The sequence below is a fragment of the Garra rufa genome, chromosome 6, assembly GCF_049309525.1.
Source record: "Garra rufa chromosome 6, GarRuf1.0, whole genome shotgun sequence".
Lineage (NCBI taxonomy): Eukaryota > Metazoa > Chordata > Actinopteri > Cypriniformes > Cyprinidae > Garra > Garra rufa.
Window position 1 is genome coordinate 26,482,161 of NC_133366.1, and position 20,173 is coordinate 26,502,333.

Genomic DNA, 20,173 nt, shown 5'->3' on the forward strand with positions numbered 1-20,173 from the left:
TTATTGATTAATAAAGATTTATTTTTGCATGGTTCCTTGCACAATACAATGTTATGACAAATGACAAATATTTTGACATTTGCTTGACATAACCAGCTCCATATGTTATTTTCTGATGTAGTAAACTTGCTCAGTAGCTCACCTGGTAAAGCGCTATATGGAGTGCTCAGGTACAATGCTCAGTCCTGTGAAAAACAAATCACAATAAAAGGAATCAAAGACTTAGAAACAAGCTAAAATGGCATGGTTTCTTCAGCAAATGTTATCTTACGTTTGCTTTTGTTGCTGTTATCAGTTAAGTTTAGTGTAGGTAGAATGTTATTGTCAAACTCGATAGAACAGTAACTGTTTAGTGCCAACCAACAGACAATTCATTCACAACCTACCATAATATGTACAACATAATAAAACACTGAGATGTTCGCGTTCACCTGTTTCTAAGAAAATTAAACGCACTTTTAGTGCCACTTACTGGAAATCTCCATTTGAAAGTGGCACGAACCGTGCAAGAAGCAACATAATTTTTCAGAAATGTTGCCACAGGCATGTTTTTTCAATGAGCAACAGTGAACAACAAAAATCTGAAAATCAAACAAAAATTATTGTAAAATTTCCCTTGAACAGACCTGTTCCCTTACAGAGCTTCTTCCTTGGAGAGCTGTTCTCCTTTGAACACCTTGTCCAGAACATGCTCCTAAACCCTGCATCCAGCTTGCAGTAGTGTTGGCTGTGAGTTTGTGGGCTCTGCAAAACCAAAGCGAAGGGAATAAATACCACCTGCTCCATTCAGAGAATCCAAAGAGGCTTTAGGATTATTCAAAGGTTAGGATCAGATAGACTCTCAGAGCTGAGCTTCAATGAAGAATAATTGCAGCCACACAGACCACAGCAGGGGTCAAGAGTAGGCCAGTGTAAGATCACCCCGCTCCAATAAACAGGTAAAGAAGAAACATAGGGCTTTGTATAGAAGATGGATATGCACAAATATGAATAAGTATCACATGGCCTAATATACACAAAATACACAACTGTGTCAGTTGAGAGAAGAGCAAGTTTTGGCTTGTCTGAGGATACAAACCCTGGATATTCCACATTAACAGTATGTTTAATTTGCATAATTTTAGCAAAATGCTAGTCCTCATTGTTTCTTTTCCACTGTGACTAAACTAAGAGTAATAGAATGGCACCCATTTTTCCTTCTAGGCTTATGGAATGGGTTCAGTTGTTGAAGACAGCTTCTTGCCAGACTCCCATGTCAGAACAGTAGCTTGGCTGCGGAAGAAAAGTCCTTAAAAAAAGATGTGCGTTACTAAGATCGGTTTGTTGAAAGACAAACACTGGATCATCTTTTCTTGTTCCTTTCCTTTTTTCTTAGCATAAGGAAGGTTTCAAGGTTTCTGGGAGGAAAAACGTGAGCATTAAATTATGAATTGAAGCTGAAAATAGCTCACTTGGAAGTCTTTGCTGAAATATTTAAAAATTGAGCTCCCTGATGTTCCCTGTCTATTTTAAACCTGTTTATTTTTTACCTTCCCTCATGAATTCTTACATTTAATTATGTGAGTTGGCTTATTGCATTATGAGGCTGTTTACTTTAAGATGTGAATAGATTCATCTGCTCTTCTAACACTAAACTGCTCTGACTAAGCATGGTATTGAATGGTTAATAATTACAACCAGGCACTAGCCATTTCATATTTATACATAAATGTTAAGCTCATTTGACCTCCTTTGAGACACCTAGTTACCAAGTAATGATATTGGCTGTAGTTCATGGTCTTGAAGGTGTCTGGTATGAGGTTATCATGAGGTTCTTGTTAAAATACTGGGAATATAAAAACAGGGCATCCTCTTACATTATATGAAGTGTGTGTGTGTGTGTGTGTGAAAAAAAGAAAACATTAGAAAAGTTGCCTCTTTAGCACTCAACAACATGAAAATTTAATAAACAAGCATTCTGCATGGGTTCCCCAGGAATTCTGAATGTGTGTGTGACCGACCAGTTTACCAATGCAGTGTTCACCATCACATGGCACCTGAAATATGAAGACTTGTCAGTGAACATTAAAAAAATAAATAAAAGGAGAGTGAGTGAGAGAGAATAAGAGAGTAGACATAGGGTCCATTACAAAAGGCACTAAAGGCACTTAGTCTATAAATACATAAAACTTCCCTACAGCAACTGCAACACTATCAACAAACAGCAAAGTAAAAGATGCTGCCATTTTCTTCTGGGTACATGTATGTTTGTTTTGATAATTACTTATGTTAAAGCTGCATTCCATAACTTTTTTGGGTTAAAAGTGATCTAAAATCAATTTTTGAGTAAGTACATAACCAGCCAGTGTTCAAAAGTATCTCTTTACGTTAGCCCGATTTACAACGGAAAGCTTGTACTAATGTTTTCTAATTTGAGTGGTACTGGTACATTTCTGGTACTTGTTTTCTAATTTGAGTGGTACATTTAATCACTGGTAGCGCAATTTATTGTAATGTTTTTTTTTTCTCTCAGTTGGTCAGAACAAAAGTGGCAGACATGTTACTAAGGCTACATCTACATTAATCCGCATACATTTGAAAACAGAGTTTTTGTTTTAAAAACCCTCTCCGTCCACATTAGCATTTTCAAATGTTTTTCAAAAGTTTTCCAAAAGTTTATCATCCACACTGAAACGTCAGAAAACGTTAAATTCACCTTACTGTGCATGTGTAAAACCTCATAAAAGCTCACTGAGATCATACAGATGGAAAACAGCGTTTTCAAATTTATCCATTTTGGAAAGCGTTTTTTTCTAAAAAGCTCTGTTTTCCTTGACAAAAGAGAAAAATATGCGTTTTCAAACAAAAACGTATTCGTGTGGACATGACCTTGTTCAGATGACAATAGCTGATGAAAATTCTTATTTTTTGTCATTCTTCCAAGATGTAGAATCTGTGATTCCTGAGAACGGTATCCACACCGGTGTGGTGACTGATAGCCACACATAAACTCAGCCTGTACTAATGACAAAAGTGTACCTGTGAGAACTATTATATGTACGCTTTGTGACATGAAATGTGAAATGTCCACTGAGTGACACTAAAAGAGTGTTTAGTTTTTTCCCTGGGACAGATGAACGTACATATGGTTTTATGTGACGGTTTTGTACATCTCACCGCAGTTCTGACTTTAAACATCAGTTGAGTTGCGCTATAACTATAATCGTCCGCGATTTTTTCAAATAACGTACCATCTGCACTACACCTAAACCTACTCGATACTATGAACCAAAGTGAATGTGACACAAAAAAGCAATTGCAAATATGCCGTTTTAGATTGTTTTTCGATTTCTCATTTTTCAGCTCTTTCATTGTGAGTCAAGTTTTTGATGGGATTCGTACCCAAGGATTCCACATCCTAAGTCCAATTCCATTCTGGATGAGCTACCGAGTAAGCTTGTTACATCCGGAAAGTTCAAATATGTGTATAAAAATGATTACAAGTCCTCGCTTTTTACCGCCTCTAGTGTTAATTTCTGTTGGAAACTGCAGTGATATGTACTTATTGGAATGCATTTCACGTCTTGCAAAAAAGTTCCCACATGTTTTCGGCATGAGATGAGGTAGCATAGACTTAAAACAATAGATTCATCCGTGCTGAGGAGCTGTGCCAACTCACGTAAAGAAGATCGTTCCAAAAAACAAATCAAACCGCGATGTCAACAAAGAGGCAAACATACGAACTGCAGCTTTAATTTCATGACTTTCCTAAAGGAATCATACATGCAATGTATATTACTTACATGAGAAAACAATAGATACGGTGGATGTTTATCATCATGGATGACTGTCAATTTAGACAGTTTCAGGGGTGGTTAATGAATTTTTCTGTTTTGCAACACATTTTCTAAAGGCTACTTCATTTGTTCATTGCCAGAGAGTTGCTAGAGTGTTTAAAGTGGTTGTTTCCTATTATATTATTGTCTCCAACCAAACAAGGGCTTCTATGTGGATAGGTTTCTGTGCATTCCCTCAGATGAAAACCTGCAGACCAAACTGACCAAACTCGAACTGTTTGTATTTGCATCATTTGTAGGGCATTACTTACAGTATTCTCAGTTGTGTTTTAGCTCACTGCTGTGAAGGTTTAGGATATTCTGGTTGGCTGCTTGAGGCCCAAGTCAAAAAGACTCCCAATGATTTTCTGATCTCATTTCTAGGCTCTAAACGTGGTTTAATGGCTTTTATACACATTTGTGGTCATAAATTGACATACACCTTGCAGAATTGTTATACAATAATAAAATAAGACGATAAAAAATAGCATGTTTAGTGCTACTTCTTTAGTACTCTGATTAAGCTTTAAACTTCTGACTCTTGTGTTGCCTTCTGAGAATCAGTGAATGTTTGCAGCTTTTGTAAGTGCATCAGTTGTGTCTTTGTAAGGGTTGGATCCAGATTGAAGCTTGTGTATTCATAGTTACCACGGGATGTCAATCCTGTGGCAGAAACAAAGAAACAAATAGAGAAAAAAATAGCATAGCTGCTGTTCCAACCAAGCAAAAGAATAACAATGCACATTTGATCAGATATAGCTAAAGTACAAGATTATAAGATGCATTATGTGAATGCTTGGCTAAAGAGATGTGTCTTTAATCTAAATTTAAACAGAGAGAGCGTGTCTGAACTCCAGACATTATCAGGAAGGTTGTTCTAGAGTTTAGGAGCCAGATTGCAAAAAGGCTCTACCTCCTTTAGTGGACTTTGCTATCCTAGGTACTACCAAAAGTCCAGAGTTTTGGACTACATGTAGCTTGTTTATTGAAAATGCAGGGCAACCACCTTTCAGTGCATTGCAATAGTCCAGTCTAGAGGTCATGAATGCATGAGCTAACTTTTCTGCATCAGAAACAGTTAACATGTTTCGTAGCTTGGCACTGTTTCTAAGATAGAAGCATGCTATTTTTGTAACATAAAAGTTGCTGTCTAATATAACATCTTTTTGACTGTGAAGGAAGTAACAGTATATCCATCTAGATGCTAATTGTAATCCAAGAGATTCTGTGTACTGTTTATTTTGGTCCAATATGTAATAAGTAAGTAAAAGCTTAGATAAATTAGATTTTTCATCTGGTCTTGTTGAGATATATGGTTGAGTATCATCAGAATAACAATGGAAACTAATCCTTTATTTTCTAATAATATCACCAAGGGGCAACATGTAAATTGAAAACAGCAGAGGACCTAGGACAGATCCTTGTGGCACTCCATACTTTACTGGTGATAATTGAGATGACTCCCTGTTTAAATAAACTAAGTGGTAGCGAGCAGGCAGGTAGGATCTAAACCATCTTATAGCCTGCCCTTGAATACCTCTATAGTTTTGTAATCAATCTAGGAGTATGTCATGATCTATAGTGTCGAACGCAGCACTAAGATCAAGTCAAACTAGCAATGAGACGCAGCCTTGGTCTGATGCAAGAAGCAAGTAATTTGTGATTTTAACAAGCACAATTTCTGTGCTATGATGGGGCCTGAAACCTGACAAAAATTCTTCATAGATATTATTTTCTTCGCAGGAAGGAGCACAATTGAGCAGACACAACTTTTAAAAAAAATTTAGACATAAAAAGAAGATTTGAAATAGGTCTGTAATTTGCCAGTTAACTAGGATCTAGTTGTGGATTCTTAATAAGATGCTTAATAACCGCCAGCTTGAATGTTTTTGGGACGTGACCTAAAGATAACGACGAGTTAATAATATTGAGAAGCAGTTGTGCTACAGGTAACAACTCTTTCAGTAGTTGAGTGGGTACAGTATCTAATAAACATGTTGTCGGTTTAGATGCAGTGATACGTTTATTTAACTCTTCCTGTCGTATAGTCGTAAAGCACTGCAGTTTTTCTTTGGGTGTGACGAATAAAGCTGACGTATTATGTATCACAGCATCTTTGTTTCCAGGTGTAACGATAAATAAAGTGATACACACATCTCTTGGTAATCCTGTATAATTTAACCAATCCAGTGATGACTTTAAAACTCCTTAAGTGTTTCCTTTTTTTGTGCGATATGCATCAGACATTCAGCCTATGGTCCGTGGGTGTGACGTCTGAGGCTGAGACTAGGGGGTCAGTATTAAGAAACAAGAATATGTAAAATATTGAACTGGGTCATTTTGGATAATTATTATTCAGGTATTATTTTGTCTTGTGGACAATATGTAAATGTGAATAGCTCTATGAATAACGTTACTCAGCGTAACCCTCATTCCCTTGAAGAAGGGAATGGAGACGTCATATCGAGAATTGGGGAATCTCGCCAGAGAGACCAAATTCGTCATTCTCGACATAATGTCGAAAGTGACTAGAAGGCAACTATATGTTATGTAAAATAGGGCAGTACTAAATAAAGCATGCATCTTTTTCTTTTTGTTCAAATGGTTAAAATTTTGTAGATTATGCCAATTTATGACCACAAATTTCTATATATTGTGCATCAGACAGCCACTGTAGCGTATTCACTCATTGAATTTTTCAATTTTAAGTAGATTTAAAATCAGTTACTTTAATACTTACGTATTTTTCTTATGAGCTACTACTTGAGCCAATTTCCATAAATGTATATTTACTTCAATTTTATATAACACTGTAAACCACTGGCCATAGTGACATCAGCCTCTCCTTCTATACATTTCTACAGTGCTTTCTCTCTTTTGCCTCCCTTCTGATGGATAAGAATAGATTTTAACCTATGAGCTGATTCACTGATCGATACTTCTCTTTCTTTCCGCCGCTCTGTATCTAGTTTCAAATGGATGCAAGGGTGGGTGAATATATAGATTTTACTTTTATGAATGAACTTCGCTTATACACAGTATAATGAATTTTACTATATTTAGATTTTGAGGTTGTATTTATATATTAATGTTTTTTTTATATCAACAGTTGATTAGAAATGTTTAGATTCTTATAGACCTTTAAACAGGTTAATTCTATAGGTTTTATTGCAAGAAACTTGCGTTTAGTTTTATGTAACTATACTGATAATTGTACAAATTGTATTGTAAGTTCACAATGATTTAGAAATTCACTCTAAGCCTTAATGTATGGTAAGCCCTCTTAGGGTTGAATCATGTTTGTGTGGTAATCTTTCTGTGTGTACTGTATGTGGTGTGTCCTGAGTGCTGATCTGGCTAGACACTTTCAATTAATTTGTGAAAAATTGAGAAAAAAGAGAGAGAGAGACACCCAGTCAAGGCGGCAGCCGGGAATCAGCAAGTGAGATGGAAATAGTCCCTTTTCTCTGCTCTCCACCCTTTTCCGTGCTGCCCTTCTTGTCTCTCTTCCTCTCCCTATCTATTCTTCCATCTGTCCATCCATCCTTGCTGTCTTGCTTACACCTACTCTTCTGATGTAATCAACGGGTGATAATTAATAGCCAGGCCTTGTCTGAGAAAAAGGAGAGAGAGACAGACAGAGAGAGAGAGAGAGAAATCTAATGTCTGTGGGGCATTTTAAGGCTGTTCATGGATCATGAAAACTGGAGCAATGAGAAGCTGTAAAGAGAATGCACAAAAACTACAGGGGATTTTCCTTTTTCACAGTTATACGAATTACTCTTAGCCTATGTCTTTTAATTAAACAATATTACACAAGTGATAGTTTTCACACTATTGTGAGTGTGATATTGCTTATATATGGTCTCGCGTAGCTAGACCTTCAGACTTATGGCAGAAGGTCTGGGAAGCTTGGCCGCTTTTAATGGCCAAAGACGACCATGTGACTGAAAGGTAAAGCAGCAAATCACATTTCGTTTTGTGCTGCGTCATGTTTAGGAAATGTGGAAACATCCCCACAGTAACAGACCGATGTGTACAACTCTTGGACGTATTTTAAAGAGCCTATGTCTCGAACTTCACATATTTCACATACTTTAGTGTTTAGTTGATCCTGATAAGCGCTCATTGTCACACTTGTAAACACATCATGGCATCTTTGTTTCCAGATGGAATGTTAAAGAATGTGACACACACGTCTCTCGAAAAATCCTGTATATTTCAACCAGTCCGATAAGCACTTTGAAACTTCTTGTATTGAATCATAGATTGATTCACCAGAAAAAGCAAAGTCAATCCATTGCTCATCTCTGAATGAATGAGTCAGTTGAATGAATGATTCAGTGTATTACTTAGCTAGTCACTTTTGTTTACGAAATGAATTTAATTTGAAAATTACACTAAGCTATATCTTTATAAGCATTTTTGATTTATTGTGCAGCCCTAGAATGATCTGTTTTAGTGAGTGATTCAATGAGTCACTCATAAAAACAGTTTGTTTTGTTCCTAAATTGAATGACTGTGTGAATGCATCTATGGAGTTAATGATTCAATGACTCAGTCACGAAGACTGTCAGTTTGTCACCACTTACTGTTGTAGCAGTATGACCTGCAAAAAGTTTTAGTGAAAAATCCCCACTACCAATGCCCTAAGAGTCTATCTGGAACATGTAAAACAGAAGTGGATTGATACAAACAATGAAAAGTCCCACTGCGGTTGCACTGTATCCTAGCACTTTTGTAATGCCATTGAGCTAATCCAATTTGAACACTGGAACTAAATGTTTAATAATTATTAATGTTTTTAGTGAAGTTGATGTTAAAAGTTTACTATATTTCAGTCAAGTATTTGGGTGTCCCTTTGTTGTGTCTTATTTTCTTGGCAGAATGAGGTCATCCCCGTGATCTCTGATCCCACAAGGAATTTACTGCCACACAACAAACTTGAAGGAAAGCTCAAAGTTCTCAAAGGTTTCCTGATGTTTTAAAAGAGTGTTCTTGTCTTTTGGAGTCCCAAATACATTTTCTTTTTTTGGTCTGCTCCTGGGATTTAGCACAGCTAAGTTACAAGTTACAAAGTTATAAGTATACCTCACAGTGATATAATCAGAGGCTGCCTTGGAGTTAAAGGGATAGCTCACTCATCATTTACATTATTCACCCAACTTCTATAGCATTTGTTTCCCATAATATGGAAAATGGACCAGTACCTGTTTGGTTAACCATATTCTTCGCAATATCTATTTTTGTGTTCAGCAGAAGAAAGAAACTCTTACAGGTTTGGAACAACTTGAGAGTGAGTTTTTATCTTTTGGGTGACTATCCCTTTAAGCAGCTATTTAAGACTTGTTTTGCCTTTTGGGAAGGTGTAGAAAGACCGAAGTTCAACCCTCAGAGCTAACCTTAGTCTGTTCTAACAGAATCTATGGATGTCCACTTGTATTGGTGTTCTATTTTGGTCCAGTGACCAGCCAAGTAACCAATTAAATCACTGGATACTATATTTAGCCATATCAGCAACCTTTTTAACTTTGAATCATTAAAACACAGAACAATTCAGGATGTAATTTAAACCTGAAAATTAATTTGTGCATTTCAAGATTCAGGATTTATAGTTCTCAGTTCCAGTCTATAGTTCTAGCCTCTAATGTTTACACTTGAGCATTTTGGTAAAAAAAAAAGTCTCATTATTAGTTACTCTCCCTCATGTCATTTCAAACGTGTGACTTATCGCTTTCCTGGACTTTCACTGGAAATTTGTTCATAATTGTTAAATATAATTGTATATATAATTTTAATATTAGTGCTGGGCAACGATTAATCCCGATTAATCGCATCTAAAATAAAAGTTTTTGTGTACATAATGTGTGTGTGTGTGTGTGTGTGTGTACTGTGTATATTTATTATGTATATATAAATACACATGTATGTATGTATGTGTATATATATATATATATATATATATATATATATATATATATATATATATATTTAAGAAAAAATGTTACATTTATATATTAAATACATTTATATATAACAGTAATCAATAAAAATATATACATGTACATTTTCAAAATATATGCTGTATGTGTGTGTGTTTATATATAATAAATATATACAGTACACACATATTAAATAAACGAAAACTTTTGGATGCGATTAATCACGATTAATCATTGCTTAGCACTATATAATATATATAGTACATATATTTCTTAAATACATAGTTGTGGGTTTATTTATATATACATACAAATATATACACAGTAAACACACATATATAATGTAAACAAACAAATGTATTGTGGATGTGATTAATCGCAATAAATTAATTTTACAGCATTAATTGGTTGATTTTGAGTCCACAGTTTTTTTTTTTTTAATCAAATGTTAATTTGTGTCCCAGTCACATTTTATTGGTTAAATAAACATTATTTACACTCTCAGAAAAAAAAGAAGAAAAAAAAATCTATTTTATATTTTTATCACAAAACAATGTAATCAATATTCTATTTATCAAAGCCAAGTATGAATCTCATCTCGTCAATCTCAACAGTTCATAGTGTTTTAAGTGTTTTACCTTTATTCCAAAATAATAACTCAAGGCAGTAACAATTTAAACAATATATTTCATTTGTGAGCTTATGTTCAGCTATTCTTTTTAATAGTTAACTTTCAACTATTTTTAAATTGTTCAGTCGTTAAAGCATGTAAATATTAGTTACATAAACAGAGACTGCTGGTGCTGATAGCCTTGTGGGCAGCATACCGACATGTGGCGCCGTTTTGCTTTGGGTGTCCCGGGTTTGAATCCCGCCTTATGGACCTTTCTATCCTGTCCCCTTCTCTCTCTCCCACTTGCTTCCTGCTATATCTCCAGTGTCCTCTCAAGAAAAATGCCAAATTGGTAAAAAAAATTAATTAATAAATTTTAACAGGCTGATTACTCATTAAAAACTCCCACAGATTGCGTTTTCATGCCATTTTAAGTCTTATTTTGACAAAGTGATTATATCTAAGTATGTGAGAGTGCGAGTTGTTTACTTACCTTTAGTCTTCCCCATAGACTGTAAAAAATATGACGTCACCCGTAGGTTTCTGAAGAGCATTTTTGAAGCTCATAGTGGGCGAGAGTCAGCCGTCGCCATCTTGGAATCGCGTCATCGCATTTCTGCTGTAAAGTTGGGCATTTTAACATGGGGAGTCTATGGGATTGACTCCCTTTTGGAGCCAGTCTCTAGCGATGAATTGCAGTTTAAGTCACTTCTGTGTTGGTTTCAATAGAGAGAGCGGGAGGTTGCCGCTTGGTCTTCCCATTATATTGTTCATTCAGGCTCATTGACGAACATGGAATGTGCACAAACACAGGAGGCGGGATTTATCACATGAACCAATCACAGCAGACCATAACCAGTCTTATCCAATCATATCACAAGATTTTCCGCTATTCATTCTGAATTACCCCCCCCCCCACCACCACCACCACACTCATGGCACACTTTAGGGGGTTGGTTAAAGGATTAGTTTACTTATATATAATATTAGATTGTGGAGAATTAATATCTTCATTGTCATGTTTTAAAAATGCCCAACAACTCAGGGAATGAGAAGAGGGCATCTTCAGTTTCGGTTTTTTGTATTACATCACACAGTGGTGTGTGACTGCATTGATAAAGCACAACTCCCTCAACCTTCAGCACTTATACATCTCTATATAAGAGCTTTACTACCACTGAACATCACTGTGGGTACCAGGCACTTCTCACTATACTCCTCCTCTAGCAAAACCAGAACATTTTAGATACTTCTGGATCCAACATGATTGACTTGGTCTCTTGAGACCAGAGTATGGATTCCCAGAATCTATATTTTGTAAATATGGACCTTGGAAAAGAAAATTTATTTATCGTGTTTTGGATACAGTAATTCTAGTGGTGACAACAACCATGCATGACACTTTTGCAGGCTGTGTCGTACTCTATGAGATAAAGTGTCACTCTTTTCATAGCTTTTGCCGGCTTTGAAACATGGTATGGCATTTCTCCTGCTCTTTTTCTAGCAAAAGTTCACTTATCACTAAATAAAAACTTAAAACGAAGACCTGATTATTTCAGGAGCCTTCTCACAAGTCCATTGTTTTTGAACGTCAGTGTTACTTCTGCTATATTTTCACACTTAAAACAATAATATATTATTCCTCTTGTGCTATTGTCCCCTTTTATACTAAGAAATAAATCTCCTGACAGTTCTCTCCCATGTGGTTCCATTGTTTCCAGAATTAAGTCTGAGTATGATTTAGTAGGCTATATAGCAGTTTTTATTTTATGGAAAAGATTGGCCAGGATAATTATAAGAATAATTTCACCTTATATATCTTATTGAAGAAAGTCATAAGGGTTTGGAACGACAGTGACATAAGAGAGAGTAAACAATGACAAAAAAAATTTCATTTTAAGATGAGCTGTTTCTTTAAGAGGTGTTGAGTTGGCTTACTTGTGTTTCCATGATGGCTGGAGACCTGGTCCTTTGCTACCATGACAGCTGTTCCCAGCTGAGACATTGACCTGAAAGCAGATTCAACTTTCTCTACCACAACAGTGTCAATATCTTCAAATGTAACTAGTAAACTTAAAATTTATCCATTAGTGGTTGTATTACTTACCTAAATAATGACTTCATAATCAGAATCTTCATTCTTCTGGAAATCCATACACATTTTTGTCTTGCCATCTTATTTAGAAGACCTGTTTGCCAACCTGAGTCAATATGGGTGTATAAATGTACGTAAAATGTCCATAGATCTCCTTTAGCAGATCCACCCATAACCTTAAAAAGGTCACTTTTCTTTTCTTTGATTTCTCTGCCAATGATTCATCCTTGTCGCCACGCCTTCGACTTCCCACGTAGCGCTTCATCCTGACTGCGTAATATAGCATCACTGGCCAAGACTCCCCAAAGTCACAACCTCCATCCAGATACCTGGGACTGCAGTCTGCCGTCTGATTCCAGAAGGGAAACTGCAAATGTGGTCAAGCAAGAGAGAACGCTAGCATTTACAATCATGAAGACCAGAAGTCGTGGGAAGTGTGCTTTTGCTAGAGAGTTTCAGTGGATTCTGGAGTCGCTGTTTTATGCAGGTTTGGGATTTTGAAAGGAAATTGCAGATCATGGCTGTTCGCCACAAAGAGAGGTGATGCTTTGCACTTGCTTTCACAGTTTTGTTTTCTTGAAGAACGTTTTGTACTGCAGTGTAACCAATGTAGATTTTCATATGACAGACATTGTAATAGGGTTGAACAAAACGGTGGGGCATTGAGTAGAAGGTGAGGATGAACATGTGTTGGAGGAAACTTTTACAAAGAAATGCGTGCAGAGAATTCACAATTTACAATGAGCTGTGTCTTTTTTTTCAGGGGAATCTATTTTAAATAGCTTAAAGTCTTTACCGTGGTCATTAGAGCTGTTAACCACTTGCTATAAGAGAACTGTTATGCTAATGTGCTGTTCCTTTGAGAAATGTTTCTGGAACGAAGCCCCATCTTTTTAAAGCAGACAGCAGCGCCTCATTGGCAATTCATTAACAGTTTATTTTCATTCCAGTGAAGGGAGAAGACAAACAAAGTGGAGTTAGGTTACAATTCAGATGAAGTATTTTATATATATCAACTTGAATATGAACTGATATGCACCATATGACGCATTTCGTGCTAAATGCTGTCCATCATCCAGATGGTTCATATATGTCAACAAGATGTTCATTAAAACAGTAATAACACTGTATTCTAACAACACTCTCTCTTTCTTCCCTTTTTATTTTCTGTCAGGACACTGCACCAGCAGTTTGAGAGTTATAAGGAGCAGGTGAGGAAGATTGGGGCAGAAACGAAACGACAGCAGGCTGTCCATAAAGATGATGCACCTACCTGTGGCATCTGCCGTAAGACCAAGTTTGCAGATGGCTGTGGGCATCTGTGTTCCTACTGCCAGACCAAGTTCTGCGCCCGCTGTGGGGGAAGAGTGTCGCTGCGCTCGAATAACGTAAGAACCCGCTGCGAGACTTTCATTGCTTTTTTTCCCACTCATCCTCCATGTTGTCTTCTCACTGTAGACTTCATTTCCATTGACTTTCACTATAATATTTCATTTGTTTTATTATGCTTGCTTTTCTGTTCTGTTTGTAACCACATATCAGTTGTTTGGTTGATTCCCTGATGGGGAATTTGCTGAATCTGTTTAAACCATACAATTCAGAGTCCAAATCCAGAATCCAAACAGTTAATCTGAGTTTCTCCTATCCACACAAGTCTTCAGATTTGGACTGCGAATCCGAACCACCCACAGCTCCTCTGAGCTTTATAAAGACTGTTTCTTTGAGTGAAATCTTCATTGACTTTGCTAAGAACCAGCAGGGTAATGTGTGGGACCGTTTCCAGCAGCACAACATGCGAGGGTCTATTTTAGGATCTCATCCTTGCCTGCTGTCTCTAAAGACGGCCCGCCCTCCTCTAGAGTGACTTACCTGAGAATGGACTCATCTCACTGGGCATGCTGAGGAACAATCTGCCTTAGTTCCGTCCTGCCCAGCTGGGTGAGGTCCCCTACTGTCACATATAGTCCATCTTAGAGTTTCAATAAGGAATAGTAACAGTGGAGCTCTAAAAGCAGTTTTTTTGTATTTACTGTTAATATGACATAAAGTATATTATGGCAGCTCAACACTATAATGCTGTTTACATCAGGGATGCACAGTATATTGGCAGCCTATTCATAATTGGTCAGTAGTGGTGATTTTACACTGATATTAGATACTTAATGGGTTAGTTTACCCAAAAATGAAAATTCTGTCATTAATTACTCACCCTCATGTCGTTCTAAACCCATAAGACATTCGGAACACAAATTAAGATATTATTGATTAAATCAAAGAGCTCTCTGACCTTCCATAGACAGCAAGGGTCCTACCACGGTCAAGGCACAGAAATGTAGTAAGGACATTGTTAAAGCTATGAGAATACTTTTTGTGTGCAAATAACGACTTTATTCAACAATTCTTCTCCTCTGCGTCACCCCAGCACCATTTTGGAGAGTATCATGATGCACGCTTTCTTCTGCATGTAAACAATGTATGCACATGGTGCTGTTGACATAGAACACACTGGCCCTGTGCTTTACATTCAGATAGAAGCTTGTGCATGCATCGTGATACTCTCCAAAGTGGCGCTAGGGCGATCATTTTTTTTTTTTTTTTTTTTGTGCACAAAAGTATCTCATAGCTTCATAAAATTATGGTTGAATCACTGATGTCACATGGACTATTTTGTTGATGTTCTTGGTACCATTCTGAACCTTGACCATGGTAGGACCCTTGCTGCCTATGGAGGGTGAGTATTTAATGACAGAATTTTCATTTTTGGGTGAACTACCCTTTAATTGTTTCTGCCTGTTTTAAGATTCAGATCATCGTCTAGAACTTTCATTGGGTTAGTTTACCCAAAAATAAAATTCTGTCATCAATTATTTACCTTCATGTTGTTTCAAAACCATAAGAATTTCTTAACACAAATGAAGTATTTTTAATAAAACCTGAGAGATTTCTGTGTTTCCCATTTGTTGTTGTGCTTCAGAGAAGTACTGCTGAGCTGCTGTTGACCATATATAAATTTGGGGGGGACAGAAATCTCTCTGATTTCTTTAAAAATATATTTTATTTTAAAATATGTTTTGTCTTAATTATCATTATATAATTATAATAACTCTTATAACTCTTATAGGGTTGGAACAACATGAGGATGAGTAATCGATGACAGAATGTTTCAATTTCATTTGAACTTTAGTCGAATCTTTAAAAGCATGAGAGTGATTTGATGCACATTTAACATGCGCTTGTGCATAAAAATTAGTTTATTTTCATGAAAATATACAACCCTTATTAATGATTTTATATGCATGTGTAAATTTTGTTTCAGACTAGACACATAACCTTCCTTTTATAACTCCCTGAACTAACCTGTTTTTTTTTTTCAAGAATTATCTAACAGCATCCCAGAGGTTTCTTATTTGTCTTATTCAAACTGTATTTTCAGTAGTTTCAAGGAATGTTAATCTATCTTTCATACTGTACACTGTTCATGAACACTCCTAAAAGTTATAGCTCCAAAACACAGTTTTTGCAGCAAAGCAGAACCATTTTTAGTTCCTCAAAGATCCTTTCAATGATCAGTTCTTAAAAGAACCATTCTTTCCTTAGTGTGAAGGGCATTTTAATAATCTAAAGAACTTTTTCTATTAACATTTTCTTGAATTGAAAGATTCTGTGGATCTTAACGTTTTTAATGAAACCATCAATGCTAGAACCTTTATTTTAAAAGTGTACATGCTGTGATGCCTAAATTCAATTAACTTAAGTATATCAGTTACCAGCCATTAAATGAAAATAATTATTTTTAGTATCAGCCAGAATTTCCATATTGCAATGTCCATAATTCTTAACTCAAAAATGGTTACCCTATGATTTAATCACCCTCAAGCCATCCTAGCTGTATATAACTTTTTTCTTTCAGACGAATGCAATCAGAGTTATATATAAAAAATGCCCTGTCTCTTCCAAACTTTATAATGGCAGTGAATGGCTGTTGAGATTTCCAATAAAGTGCATTAATCTATCATAAAAAGTGCTCCTCACAGCTCTGGGGGGTTAATAAAGGCCTTCTAACGTGAAACAATGTGTTGGTGTACGAAAAATATCCATAATTAAAACTTCATAAACCATAATCTCTAACTTCCACCAACTGTGGTAAACGCATACACGAGAGACTGGTGTTCCAGGGGATGACGTAGGATGAAGGCAAACGCGGTGAAACAAAACACCAGTTACGAATTATAAGTACAAACCAAGGGTTTGTAAAGAAAAATGTCGAAGGATTTCGAAATAAGCCAAAAAGATATTGGTTTTCCTTTGCAGTAAACAAAACTTGGTTCTCGCAAGACTAGCATATTCTCATCGGCGCTTACACTACTCACTTCAGAAGGCCTTTTTTAACCTACTAAAGCCGTGTGGAGTACTTCTTTATGATGGATGGATCCACTTTATAGGACTTTAAATACCATTATATAGCTTCACTACCATTACCAGTATTCGTCTGAAAGAAGAAAGTCATATACAGCTAGAATGGCTTGAGGGTGAGTAAATCATGGGGTAATTTTCCTTTTTGGGTGAACTATTTTTTATACTCTATTTTACTATATATACACGTGCATAAAAAAACAGAGGTAGAGTATGTGTAGGTGTGTATGCCAGAGTTCATCCTGTCAAGGGTTTCTGCCCAGCCTTGATCACTCAGACTCGCATTTATGCTAATAAAAACGTCATATCCACTTAATGGTCAAGATTAAGATTTTCTTCGGAGAATTTCTTGTTTTCCTACTGATAATTCTCACGGTAAAGATCAATTGGTGTCAAATTCTCCCAGCCAGCACCCAGATTCAATCAATACCCTGAAAGGCCAAGGCTGTAACAGAGCACAGCTGTAGTTTTTGTGTTTGCCTGTTGGGGGCATGACAGAGACAAATCCATCCTCAATCAAACACAATTTGTCAACAAATATGATGCACAGGCACAGATTCAGCGAGGCCTCACAGTGTTGAACAAGCATCCTGTGAGGTTGCTTGCACCCCTCATCTGTGTTTTTGGTTTAAGTGGAGAACATGTCTAGAGGTGTCAGTTCTGTTCTCACATTTCATTTCTACCAGAGAGGCATACATGACCATTGCTGGACATGTCTGTTGTTATGTATAGTAAACAAACCTTTGATCACCCAGATAACATTTTAGATGTATTAAAATTACTATTATTAAAGCATCTTTGACTGCCCTCATCACTCTCTATGCATATGTCTGTTTTGACGCACAAGAGAAAACCCGGTTGCTTCACTAACACTTTTTCCTCCCACTCTTCCCTCCCCCCATTTCTTTTTCACACACTCTTTCTTTCCATTTCTCACCATTTATTTTCAATTTTAATTTCACACTTTTTTTCCCTTCCACCTCCAACCCTCCTCCTTTCCCCTACTATCTCTGTTTGCTTGTCTTTCGCTCTCTGCTTCCTGGACTGCATGACTCAAGGAGGATAAAGTGGTTAGAGTTTTTCTTTTCTTTTTGCTGTGTGCCCTGCTAATGTGATTTGAGGAAACTGTGTTACGTCTGAATGTGCACAATCACTGGATTGAATGGACTAATTCCATTTCTGTTGCTACTATAAGAAGTTGTGTATGTACTGTACATGTGTGTGAGAGAGTGATTTGAATCTCTTGCAAAACATTTAGTAAAAAAGTTAATAAGCTATTTTTTTTTACATTTATAGAAAAAAAAACTGGCAGCTGTGGATGCCAGAAATTCACAGTAAAAACCCTGTGACAATGTTTCAGTTTTTACGGGATGGTATATTGGTGCCTGTATGTTTTACAACTTATAACAGTATAACAGTAATATAATGTAAATATACTTACTTGAATTATCTCATAATACTGAAAACCACCAAATTAATAATACAGGTGGCACAGTAGAAAGCCTGATGAATCATGATGACTCAGAGTTCATTGAAAGTGGAATATAGACAGTGCAAATGGTTATACAAAAACAAAACACCAAACAAAACAACATGATACACATAACCGTCCACAAAAGAATTGCTTGTAAATTTGAGGTCAAAAGTTTACATGCACTTCGCAGGAACTGCAAAATGTTAATTATTTTACCAAAACAAAAGGGATCATACAAAATGCATTTATTTAGTACTGACCTGAATAAGATATTTCACATTAAAGACATTTACATACAGTCCACAAGAGAAAATAATAGTTGAATTCATAAAAATGACCCTGTTCAATAGTTTACATACACTTGATTCTTAATACTGTGTTCTTACCTGAATAATCCACAGTTGTGTTTTTATTTTTATTGTTTAGTGATAGTTGTTCATGAGTGCCTTATTTGTTCTGAACAGTTAAACTGCCCCAATTTTCTTCAGAAAAAAATCCTTCAGGTGCCACACATTCTTTGGTTTTTCAGCATTTTTGTGTATTTGAACCCTTTCCGACAATGACTATATGATTTTGAGATCCATCTTTGGTAACACTTTAGAATAGGTAACACTTATTCACTATTAACTACGACTTATTAGCATGCATATTACTAGAATATTAGCCATTTATTAGTACTAATTAAGCACATATTAATGCCTTATTCTACATGACCTTATTCTACATTCCTAATCCTACCCAATACCTAAACCTAACAACTACCTTACTAACTATTAATAAGCAGCAAATTAGGAATTTATTAAGGGAAAAGTCGTAGTTAATAGTGAATAAGTGTTACCTATTCTAAAGTGTTACCCCATCTTTTCACACTGAGGACAACTGAGGGTCACATATGCAACTATTACAGAAGGTTCAAACGCTCGCTGATGCTTCAAAAGAAAGCATGATGCATTAGGATTTTTGAATTTGGTAAATTTGGTAAATTTATTTGTGTAAATTTAACTTATTCTGTCTTCTGGGAAACATGGAAATATCTTCTGTAGCTTCTGAAGGGCAATATTAAATGAAAAAAGGCAAAGTAAGATCTTCATTCTGGGGTGTAAACTTCATAGTTTACACCCCTGGCTCGTAGTGCATTGCTTTTCTCTCTGGAGCATCAGTAAGCATTTAGTACTAACATTAAGTTAAATTTACCCTGATCTTTAAATTCAAAAAGTTTTCATCCCCCAGCTCTTAAGGCATAGTGTTTCCTTTTAGAGCATCACTGAGCGTTTGAAACTTCTGTAACAGTTGCAAATGAGTCCCTTAGTTGTCCTCAGTGTGAAAAGATGGATCTCAAAATCATACAGTCATTGTTGGAAAGGGTTCAAATACACAAAAATGCTGAAAGACCAAAGAATTTGTTGGACCTGGAGGATTTTTCAGAAGAACAGCGGGCAGTTTAACTGTTAGGACCAAAAAAAACAAAGCTGTGGATCATTCAGGTAACAACACAGTATTAAAAACCAAGTGTATGTAAACTTTTGAACGGGGTAATTTTTATCAATTTAGCAGTTTTTTTATATTCACTGTATTTATGTGAATTATCTTATTCAGGTCAGTACTAAATAAAAAATAACAGTTGGTTTGATCCCTCTTATTTTGCTAAAATAATTAACATTTTGGAGATTCTGCAAGGTGTATGCAAACATTTGACCTCAGTTTTATATTAATACCAAATCTTTATTTCTTACGCACCTCAGTTTTTGAGTGAACATTGCCAAAAATATCCACAAACAATTCTTTTATCACTCAATAAGAAGTTAAATAAACACCGATAAC

The 20,173-nt window shown here is 36.0% G+C and overlaps 1 protein-coding gene across 6 annotated transcripts in view; it reads left to right on the forward strand.

Annotated features, from left to right (window-relative positions):
• Window positions 1-20,173, forward strand: part of rims1b (regulating synaptic membrane exocytosis 1b) — a 95,585-nt gene that overhangs the window by 4,505 nt on the left and 70,907 nt on the right. For 5 of the 6 annotated variants that reach the window (XM_073842219.1, XM_073842223.1, XM_073842220.1 and 2 more), the window contains exon 2: window positions 13,640-13,853. In XM_073842219.1, the coding sequence (XP_073698320.1) occupies window positions 13,640-13,853 (214 nt within the window). Of the gene's footprint in view, window positions 1-12,832; window positions 13,006-13,639; window positions 13,854-20,173 lie in introns of those variants that run through there. The other variant, XM_073842224.1, reaches the window with a different exon arrangement.